The 10,902-nt window shown below is 51.8% G+C and overlaps 1 protein-coding gene across 1 annotated transcript; it reads right to left on the reverse strand.

Annotated features, from left to right (window-relative positions):
• Positions 1-2,708: 2,708 nt before the first annotated feature.
• On the reverse strand, positions 2,709-7,208 carry DLX5 (distal-less homeobox 5). The gene is made up of 3 exons (XM_003407118.4): positions 6,628-7,208; positions 4,474-4,658; positions 2,709-3,392 (listed from the first exon to the last, which is right to left on the reverse strand). Exons 1-3 carry the CDS (start codon positions 6,980-6,982, stop codon positions 3,063-3,065), a joined length of 870 nt encoding a protein of 289 aa, XP_003407166.1. The 5' UTR covers positions 6,983-7,208; the 3' UTR covers positions 2,709-3,062.
• Between the last annotated feature and the right edge of the window lie 3,694 nt (positions 7,209-10,902).

Consider the following 10,902-nt stretch of genomic DNA (forward strand, 5'->3'; position numbering starts at 1 on the left):
GTGTTAGATACAAGAATAAACAATAGAGAGGGAGAAGGAAAGTGGGAGGGAGAGCGAGGGAGAGAAACATCACGTAGATATTTTTAGACTTTGCTGGAGATCTGTTATTTTTACATCCTTGGGCGCAGGACTGCAGGGAGTTAAATTCCCTGGGGAGAATCCCCATGGTGCCAGGGAAAACCCGCTGCAGACTGGTTTGCCAGAATATTTTTGTCCACGGCTCCCTGACCAAATTAAAAAAAAAAAAAAAAACGCGTAAGAGAGGAGGCCACTGCGAGTGGAAGAAGTGAGGTTAGCGCAAGGAAAGGAGTCCTGAAACCAAGCCTGCGTCCGCGCGCCGTTGGGCCTGGCCGCCCCGCAACCAGGCTTTCGTGTCATTAACAACAAGCAGCATCAAGGCCGAGGGTAGTGGGCCGTGGTATTAAAGAAGAGCTTCCCTTTTCTCTGCAGAGAGTCCGAATGCTCCTTTCGGTCAGCGTGGCGGCGCCGGGAGGTTGGGGGTGGTGATGAAAGGATCCCACTTTTCAAAGCCAGGATTGGGGTAGAAGTATGATGGAGATAACTGGAAAAATATCTGCCCTCTCCATGTGTACGAAAGCAAAGAGCATGTTCAAAGCACATTCTTGCCATTACCAGGCAGCCAGTGGGTGGGAAATGTTAGACTTGTACAGTGGATGCACTCCCCTAACCTTCCCAAACACCCTCCCCCCGCGGGGACAGACGACCCAGCAAGGGAAAGCCGGGCGCTTACAAGCCGCGGGCGCGGGGCTTCTCCTGGATTCACCAGAAATAACACGCCGGCTTACGGTGTAATGGAAACTCCCAACAGCAGAAAACAAGTCCCTCCACCTCTTTCCTCCTTTCCCCCATGCTCTGCCAGCTCAGAAAACAAATGGGGCACCGCCTCGCTTTCCCGCGAGCACCTTGCCACCCAGAACTTTTCCCGGGAAAAGAGGGTTGGCGAGGGATAGAGAAGGGAAGAAGCTGAGAGAATCGGGGTTCCGGCGTTGGGAGTGGGGTGGCGGAAGGGCCCACAGCTTTGGCCGTTGCCGCCTGCTCAGCCCGAGGTCGCCCCGGGGCCAGGCAGGGAGCTTCTGGAGACTTGCGAAACCACTGAATCCACCGAGCCCCAAGCGGTTCCCAACCAGCAAGCTAGGCTTCCCTCCGGGAAAGAAAGAAGAGGGGAAGAGAAGGAAAAAACGGAGAGGGTGGAAGGGAGGTGGCAGGAGAGGAAAGGAGAGGGACGGAACACACAGGTAAGTTCCCCTCCGGGCACAGAGCGTGCCTTTTCAGGTCTGGTCTCCCAACCCTGGAAGAGCCTTCACAGAATCCTCAGGTGACAGGATGTAATTTTTTATGTTCTAATCCACCTTCCCCCCGCCCTTTTCAAGAAGGCTTTTTTGTCACATTTATTGCTGCCGACTTCCTAGCTGTAAAATATTTCTCATGCATCTTGTAATTTTCAACACGCGTTTCCCCTTGGCATCCCAAGGAAATAGAGTCAGGCGGACTGAACGACAGAGTCAGAAAGACGCCTACAAATTCACGCCTGGGGGCACGGCTCTAGACGGCGCTCTAGCTCTGGTCACACGGCTGATGTCTATATGCAGGGTACGGGGAGAAAGCCAAGGCTGCTGCAAGTCCTCCCTCTCTGCCAAAAGAAGGCGTCACAAAGGAAAAATCTCTACAAACAGATTCAATTTCCCATCGTTAGGAACCGGCTTTGCCACTGTTCTATGTAAAAGCAAAGCAGAGGGAGCCCCTTCCTGTAAAAACCATAAAACCATACAGGGGTAAAAAAAAAATATATCTATATTGAGGAAAAAAAATCGCGTTAGGAATATTACCTCATATGAAGTGAAATCAACACAGTGCCACAATGCTTCCGTTCCTTTCCATGGCCCTGCAATTCCCTCTCTTGGCGGGAGGACAAATGCTCCCCACATGACCTAAGTGGCCTACTGACTTAGGTCCACTATTGTTCTCAACTCCTGCAATACTGAGAGGCCTTCAGGGCTCCACATTACCTTTAGTCTCTCTGAAAGAGCTAAGACAAATAAACGTATAATACATCCAAGGAGTGAGTCCAAGGCTGTACCATTTGCCATGCCTTCAAACATTTCAGAGTTAAAAACAAAAACAAAAAAATTTAATAGGAGTAATGGGGGATTTTCCTTTACTTTTTTTTTTTTTTTTCCATTTGCTCATCTCTGGAAGCTCCCTTTGAAGAGAGTGTAATTTGTCTAATTGCTCTGGCAATACACAGGGGCTGATGGTAGGGAGGTAGGGGGACAGCTCTCCATACTAATTGCTTTGAGCTTAGAATTCAGAGGGGTTATTGAGGGATTTCTTTTGCCTTCTGACTCACATACAGGGTAAGGGGTGTATTTAGATTTCAGCACTACACTCTACCTGAAACAATTTGAGGTTAAACTTAAAATCTAAACTTTTTTTGTGGTTAGGCAAAAAAAAAAAAAAGAAAGAAAGAAAGAAAGAAACCACCTAAATATATACTACAGGCAGTGCTATAAACAGGCCACATGTGTATACAAAGTACAATATCCAACATATCAATATATACATGCTCCATGCAGCCCCCATCTCTTTTTTCCTTGCTGGATCTCTGCAGAGCTTGTCTTCCATTCATTGCCTGCACAAAACGTCGCTAGCCAATTATCCTGGGGGCAAAAGGAGTATTTTTAGCAACATTCTGCTTTCATGGTCGAAATAATTTTATTTATCCAGAATATACAGTTTAATTCCTCTATCTACACTTATTTACATGGTTAAAATAACAATGAAAAAAGTCTTTTGAAAAGTTGAGGTCATAGATTTCAAGGCACCATCGATAGTGTCCACAGTTGCGCAAAAAAAGTTCTTCTGTAAAAAAAGGGGGGAGGGAGTCCTTTGAAATGCAATAACTTACATGCAAAAAAAGCTTTATACATGAACCTTTTTAGTTTGTTTCCGTTTTCCAAACGTCCCCATTTGAATTCCTTTATGATTTTCTAAAACAGCAAAACACAGTAGTCCCAAAAAGAGGGCAAAGGAAAGTGGCCCGTCTAATAGAGTGTCCCAGGGGCCAACGTCAGCGGGTGCTGTAAGGAGCCGGGCGGCGGCAGGTGGGAATTGATTGAGCTGGCTGCGCTCGGGTACCAGGAAGCCGAATTCTCCAGGTAGCTGGACGCGGGGGACGGGTTGGAGGTCGGAGGGTGGGCATGAGGGTGGTGGCTGAGGGAGCGGGACGAGCCCTGGGGCTCCCACACCGCCGGAGACTGCGGCGAGTTACACGCCATAGGGTCGCTGGAGCTGGGGCTGTGCTCCGGGGGCATCTCCCCGTTTTTCATTATCTTCTTGATCTTGGATCTTTTGTTCTGAAACCAGATTTTCACCTGGGTGGGGGAACAAAGGCACACGTTACCGGGACACTCAAAGGCCGACCGCGCCTTACCCCGGGCCGCGGAAGGGAGACAGCTTCAGACTCCTAGGCCGCCCGGCCCTGGGGTGTCCTCGCAACTCGCGGCCTATGGCCAAGGGGTTGGGCCTGGGGCAAAGCCTCACCTAGCCGGCTCGGCAAGCAGGGGCAGCCGAGAGGGCGCGACCCCAAGGCTTTGGTCTTTTGTTTGGGCTGGGGGAGGGGGATGCAAGCGCGACTGGTGTGTGCCTAAGTGTCCGCGGCGGTGTGCTGCACGAGTAGGCCTGCCCACGGTGCACCGAATGTGGCGCCGCGAAGGTCTCACAAGCGATAGCTGGAACCCGTGGGGGAGGGGGAGCGGAGATGCGATGTGGGGGGAGGGCGCCACGGCGCGAGCGCCTGTTCAGGGAGAGGAGCGATCCCCCAACCTCCCGCCCAACTCCCGTCACTCCCACCCCAGTGCCGGGAGGCCAGAATTCGCCGGCAGCCCAGGGCAGCGACTGGAACATTCTTTATTCTTCGGTAGGCCCAACCTGGTGTGGAGTAGGAGTGAAGGGCATGAACCAATCCGGAAAGATTTCCCCGTACAACAGCGCCCCCCACCCCAGAGCCTGCGACCCTTCAGTTTCTCAGGCCCTAGGCAACGTTGCGGACTTGGCGCGGCCTGAGACCCGCGCTAGGCCGCTCGGCCTTCTCACCCCAAGATAGCTCCTTATTTTGAGAAAGCCAGACAATTTCTTAAGCCTGCCAGGGCTTCCTAGAAATAGCCCTTTCCTTGTCTCCAACCTAGGAAACTGGCTCCCCGTCCCCGGAGGTCCAATGCGGAGGGAGGCTTCTCGGGACGAAGGGCATCTCTGTCCGGTTCCCACCGTCGCATGACAGCGACACCTGGCCTGACTCTGGAGGGAAGGGCGCAGGGGGCGGTGTCTTTTCGCTGTCTTTCTGTGAGTTTCTCGCGGGCACTATCGAATCCGCTGCAGTTCGTAGGGACCGAACCACGCCGCCCAGCCGGGCTTGCCGCCTAGGCGGAGCTCGAGCCCGGCTGCGCGCCAATTTACCTGTGTTTGAGTCAGTCCCAGCGAGGCGGCCAGCTCGGCGCGTTCGGGCAGGGCGAGGTACTGAGTCTTCTGAAACCTTCTCTGTAACGCAGCCAGCTGAAAGCTGGAATAAATAGTCCTGGGTTTGCGAACTTTCTTTGGTTTGCCATTCACCATCCTCACCTCGGGCTCGGCCACTTCTTTCTCTAAATAATCAAAACAGATCCAGTTAGAGCTTGTCGCAGACACTGGCCCTTTTAAAGAATTCTCAGATCCAGTCCTTGAGTTTCTTACCATGCAGGTTTCACTCTCTCTTTCCCCCTGTCAACCCCTTGGGTTTAGGAGACCGAGAAAAATATGCCCCTCCCCAAATCATGCAAAACACAGGTAATAACAAATAAACACAGGTAGTCTGTGGTTAATCCCCTTCTCTGTTCATCCGATTCCTGTGAATTTGTTCAAAGGGCTGCGTACAACTCAGCTGCCTTCTTGGCGTGCGGAATTCAGTCTTTGACCCACTTCCCCCAGATTTGTTTTTGCCCATCCTGTGCTCACCCGCTTGTCTGGAACGAGAACGGCCAACCTTTCCTGAGGTTTCAAGGCAGAGCCTCCCTCTTCCCTCCTCCCCTCGACCTCGGATCGGTCCGTGGCTGTTGGGTCGCCCGCACAGGCCAGACTCATGGGCAGGGAAGGCGCAGACTAAGGTCTCCAAAGTTCAAAGACCCACAAGCAAACTGTGCTCCTTCACTTCAGCAGCAAGCGGTTGGGGCCGCCGCAGACAGAGGGCCGATTATGCAGCCCCCATAATCTTGCTGCAGATCTGCGAGGGCACAGACGTGTCTGGTTTCTTTTACAAATAGACTTAATAAGTTCTTGGCCAAAAGAAAAAAAAAACCCTTACATTTATGCACGACATACAAAGACAGTGAAAGAAAGGAAGACACTCCACCCGGGTCTCTCTTTAAAGTTCGTCAAGATTCACGCATCGAAACGGAATCGGTAGTGGTGGTGGGGCGGGGTGGGGGGGGGGAGTGCCTTCGTAGGAAAGGGGCAGTAGGTCGAATTTATCACTGACTGTAATCCTTTCTCACTCACTGTAATCCTTCAGTATCGTGGGTGGGAGGGGGGGAACTTTTCCGAAAGCGTATTTTACAAACATGTCCTGGGGCCAAAAGTCCCTTTCCCCCAAAATCACCATTTTATCAGAAGTGCCCATCCTTGCAACCGGCAGAGAGCCGTGGTGTGTGTATGTGTGTGTGTGGCGAGAGCCGAGGGTGGAGGATAAGGGCTGTTGGGCTGTGGTCTCCATTCTGTCAGAGTAGGGGATGCTAATATTAGCAGGAGTATTAATGTGTTGGTGGGAAGAGATCAAACCCACCAGTAAAACCGCTCCACAGAGACCGCATACCTCTCTCTTACAATCCGAGCTCACTAACCCTCTTAAACTTTCCAACTAAGTTTCAAAAAAAAAAAGGAGGACGAAAAAGGAGGTGGTGGAGAGAAGGAAGACAAATTTTACACATCTATGGGGGAAAAAACCCCTCCAACAACGTGACCCCTCATCAACCCTCCTCCACTTTTAAATGGCTTTTTGTTTTTGGAAAAGCCTTGGATAAACCACAAGGCTCTCGGCGCGCTCTTCCTCTGGCGGCTCGAGCTCTCACCCCCACACCCACGCCGCGCGCTCTGGGCACCGGCCCGACGCTGACTTGTGGCTGCTCGCCGGCTAATCCAGACAGAGCTTTTGAGGCAACCTTCCACTCCCACTCGCACCAACAGAGCACGCTTACCGAAAATGCCAGTAACTAACCTCCCCTTTATTACGCAAACTCCACCGGGACTGCTTGATTCTTCCTTCTTTCCACCCCGAATCCCTTTCCAGCCTAGCTGGCTTCCTGGCCAGGCAATCTGTGAATCTGGCGACCGATCTCCACCCACACCAAGGTATCGGAGGGGAGGGACGTTAGTCTGAGCCTCCGCAGACTCTTTCCACTAGAACTCTTCAACTTCCAAGACGTTGGCCCGGGAACCTCTCTTGGTTGCCGAGTCCGGGCTACCACTTACTTCTGCCCAGTGTGCCCCGATTCCAGTGGACCGCGTGGCTCCCAATCTCCCACCCTACCTCGATTCTTCAGAGTCCTGAACCCCTCTGTGTACCCCCTTTGGCCCCAGTACCTGGCTGACTGGCAGCGCTCGGGACGCGGTTGTAGGCGCCGCCGTACTGGTGGTACGGACTGGCGTAGCTGTAGTCGGCATAGGCTTTGGCGGGGTAGCTCCCGGCGGAGCCGTTCACGCCGTGGTACTGGTATTGGTAGGGGTTGAGCGCTTTGCCGTAGGAAGCAGAGGTAGGAGAGCAGTAGCCGTGCGGGGCTCCTCCCGTGGGACTGTAGTAGTCGGAATCGGTGGCCGACGACTCGGGCAAAGTTGGCGATTCCTGAGACGGATGGTGCATGGCTGCGGACGTCTGGAATGGAGCTTGGAAGTCGCCGGATCGGATGCTGGAGACCCTTCTGTCAAACACTCCTGTCATCGCTCGCAGGCGGCGGCTGTCCTGGCTGCCGAGGCGGCGGCTGCTGCCGGAGTTGGTGGTGGGGCTGCTCTGGTCTAAGCAGACATGGCTGTGGGAGCGAGGGAGGAGGAGGAAGAGGAGGAGGAGGAGAGAAGGAGGAGGAGGTGGAGGCGGCGGCGAGGAGGAGGCTGGGAGTCGTGGAGGCTCTGTCTCCGGCAGGCTGACTGCTGGCTGAGGCACAGCACAGCCTTGGTTAAATCCTTAATTGCGCGCTTACGCACAGCGGGGTGGATCGGGTTCCATTGGCCAGGGCCTCGGGAGCAGCAGCAACACCCTAACTCGTCCAACTAGTTTTAGCACAACAAAGCATTGCTTAAAAAAAGAGGGAGAGAAAAAAAAAAAAAAAAAAAAGGAGGTGAGTGTGTGTGTGAGAGAGAGTCCGCGTGCGCGCGCGCGGGTGTATATGTGTAGTTGCTTGTTGGGGAGAGGGGGTTCTCAATCTGTTTTTAGTGAATTTCAAACACAACAGAAGCCCCAACACCCACTTCCGTGATGTATGGAGACAATGTGTTCCAATCAGCAGCCTTGGAAAGTGCATACGCTTTGGAGATGAGGTCGGCTACGGTCTTTCCTTGCTCCCCCACCACCCACCGCCCACCGTGGGCTCCACCAGGGGCGAGTGTGGAATTGAACACCGATATTGGAATGGGAAGTCAAGGGCGGGGACCGGGAATGGAGGACGAAAGCTAGAAACAAGGGAACATAATGTTTTTATTGGGGTGTTTGGAGGCGAGTTGTAATTTACATGTGTTGAAAATTTGCAATTTGGGGAAAGACAGGCAAAAGTGCAGAGAGCACTTCCTTTGCCCTATACGAGTATCTCGCAGAGACGGGTGAGATAAGGATGCTCTCTAATGTACGCTATTCACTTCGCGCTTAATGGAAGACAGAGTTCATGCAAACGGAAGCCCCCACAAGCAATTAAAAAAAAAAATCACTGCCCTTAGCACAAATAACTTAAGGACCCCCAAATCCTCACTGTTTCTGCCAAGAAAAGATGGGCAGTCCCACTTCTGTTCACTATTCTTGTCTATTTGGAAGCCGTTGGAGTAGAGGTCTGTAAATCTGCCTGGTGGCCAGAGACTCTGGCAAAAACCAATATAACCACATATCAGCTTTCATTCCTCTAGGGCAAAATGGGAACCCAAGTAAGACAGGAGAGTAGAGGAGGATCAAAGCCCTTTTGGGAAGTCAGAAGACGCCCACGAATTTCCCTGTCCAAGCTCTGTGGTACTGGGTCTGGGTAAGCTCTATGGACATACCACCAGGCCGGGGGTCTCCATTTTCCAAGTCCGGGTTCCTGTCCCTGGCCTCTTTATTTCCTGGGTGAAGACATCTCAGCTCTTAAGCGAAAGAAAGGGCTCAGGAATCAAAACACTTGGCACACGCTGTCCAGAGTTTGCTTTTTATGACGTGTCACTCGGCTCTATTTGTAATCCAGCTGGGAGCTAAGAAATTTTACATAAATCACTCTCTCGCTCTCCATTTCCACTCGCCTCAAAAAGGCAACTCTAGGAGCTGGATTCTGATTTGGGGCCTTCATACATCTTCCCCCAGGACGTCCGAGATGTGGAGTCTGGAAACTTCACGGATATCCAGGGTGGGTCTCCCTGGCCCCTAGTCTCCCCATTCTCCAATCCAAGATGAAAGCGCCTGCATTAATTGTGTCTAAGTTAGTTTGGCCTTGCTGTAGCCCGAGCTACTTGGGCCCAAAACATAGGCCAGCAGGGAGAGCTAGGGTGTCTGGAACTCAGAGCAGAATGCCAGCCTGGCTCTGGAACTCCAAAGCCAAGCAGCCACACGTGCACCAACTCCCTGCCTCGCGGTCTGGGAGCCATAAAACCCACAGCTATTGCCAACTGCCCTTTGGGGGCAACTCCAGTTCAGGAGCTCACAAAGCAACTGGGGGGAGGGGTCGCAGGGCCCTCTCCCCCGCCCAGGTGGCGTGCTTGAGGCCTGTGCGACCCTGTACTTCTGCTCTTAGATGTGCGGGTAAACAGAGCCTCAGATGCCTGCCCCACCTGACCCCAAGCTGTCGATTTCACTGCGGCTGTTCATCCCCCAGATTTAGGTTGTTGGCTTGTGAGAGCCAGGCGAAAACACTGCCATCGGGCTTGCGGTCCTGGGCTCTGATCTGGAGACCTTCTCGGCGCCCATCGGGTCACCTTACACACATCCTGCCATTTAATCGAAGCAGTCGCTTCCCTAAATCAATGCCAGGGATGGATGGTCCAAAGCTCCTCTCCGCGAAAGCAAGCTGCACCGGGAATCCTGCCCCCCCCCCCACCCCGCCACCCCGAACACTTCATTGAATAGAGATTTAAAAGTTACAACGTGGAGGAAAATAAAGTCAAATACGGTTATGCAAACCAGGGTATTGTAGCAATTCCCTCAGACCTTGCTGAGAAGGCAGATTCCAACCAAGATGACTGGAAGCTGCAGCATTTGGGCAAAATTGAGAAGTTTGGGGTTCTGGTGAACAATCTTGAGTTTTAGACCTTGATAAATTTCACTTTTTTTTTCTTTCAGCCAAAAAATATATTTTCTCCTATATTTTACAAAAGACAAAGAGTGGAGCTGGAGGAAGGAATTCAATTTTTTTGTCTGTTTCCAAAGCATGTATCGTTGGCTCTCACGCCAAACTTGGGCTACTTTGTGCGTAGACCGCTGCTAGGTGAGACCTCCAAATCTGGGTGTGTTTCTAAGGGGGTCAACACCTCAATTTTCTTAACTTTGTTCGGTTTCTTTTTTAAGTTAATCTCACTTCCCCTCCCCCTTTACTCAAAGGCAGTTGGGAGGGAGGGGGAGCATTAAGTTAAAAGGAGCCGAGTCTGTTCCCCATTTCACAATATAGTCATTGTGGTTCTGTGCACCGCCGACCCCGCGCTCTGGCCGCACACCCGCCGGGGATCTCCGCTCGCGAGGCTGCATCTTTTGCTGGATTTGTGGGGCTGTTCTTCTTTCCAGGACCCGAGCTTTGTCTTAAAGCCAGCGGTCGCGACGCTGTTGCCTCTTTCAAAACCCACCGACAGGCCCGGCAGTGGAGAAACAGCCCCACGGCATCAAATTCTTCCAGAACTGTCCTCCCCACAGCGACACGTAGGAAGAATGTGAGTAATTTCATCTTTTAGTAGCAGAAATCTGCAAGGGGGTGGGGGGGGAACCCTAAGAGAAGTGCAAGTCTTTACCATGAGCGCCACCCCGTGTCCGCAAGGAAAAGCGCGCAAATGGCACATATTTGCCGAGCCCAGAGTCACCGGCCTACCAACCAACACCCGCTGGTCCACTGGTTTCAAGCCCACTACTACATGGCTTTCCTTCTCTCCGCTTCTAGCAGATCTCTCCTTCCACCCCCACGCTCTTTCCTTCCTTTTTTTCTTTACTCCTTTAAGATTCATACCTCTCTTCCACCTCCCATGGGATCACCAGCCCTCTCTGTGGATTCTTGGGAAAATTCAACAGAGCTCATTTGAACTGGGGGACTGGAAGAAGGGTGACCTCCGTTTCCTAGGCAATCCTGAAGAAGCAGACGCTCCTCTAGCTAAATGAGATGCTCGAAAGGCTTCCGGTCATTCACTAGTCCTACGAACTGGAAAAATTGTGCCACTCTGAGTTTGCAGAGAGAGTGCCTTGAAAGGGTGGGGGAAAGATAATTTTAATAGCTTCAGTAATTCAGTTTTTTTTCTCTGGCCAATCTGGAAATCTGTTTACTCACAGACGTGCTAAAAGTAGAACATTCTTTCGTTTGGGCCTGAAGCTTAGACAAAGCAATGCACCAGAAAATATTTAATTTATGTACTTAAGATCTTTTTAATATGGAAATTAAGTTCCATTTATTTAAGACATTATGCACACTAATCTGATGTATGTAATTCAGATAA

Source organism: Loxodonta africana, chromosome 8, assembly GCF_030014295.1.
Source record: "Loxodonta africana isolate mLoxAfr1 chromosome 8, mLoxAfr1.hap2, whole genome shotgun sequence".
NCBI lineage: Eukaryota > Metazoa > Chordata > Mammalia > Proboscidea > Elephantidae > Loxodonta > Loxodonta africana.

Coding starts and splice junctions, on each gene's coding strand:
- DLX5 (XM_003407118.4), bottom strand. CDS start 6,982: ATGACAGGAGTGTTTGACAGAAGGGTCTCCAGCATCCGATCCGGCGAC. Junction 4,659..6,627: donor GAGCGCTGCCAGTCAGCCAG/GTACTGGGGCCA, acceptor TTGATTATTTAG/AGAAAGAAGTGGCCGAGCCC. Junction 3,393..4,473: donor TGGGACTGACTCAAACACAG/GTAAATTGGCGC, acceptor TCCCCCACCCAG/GTGAAAATCTGGTTTCAGAA.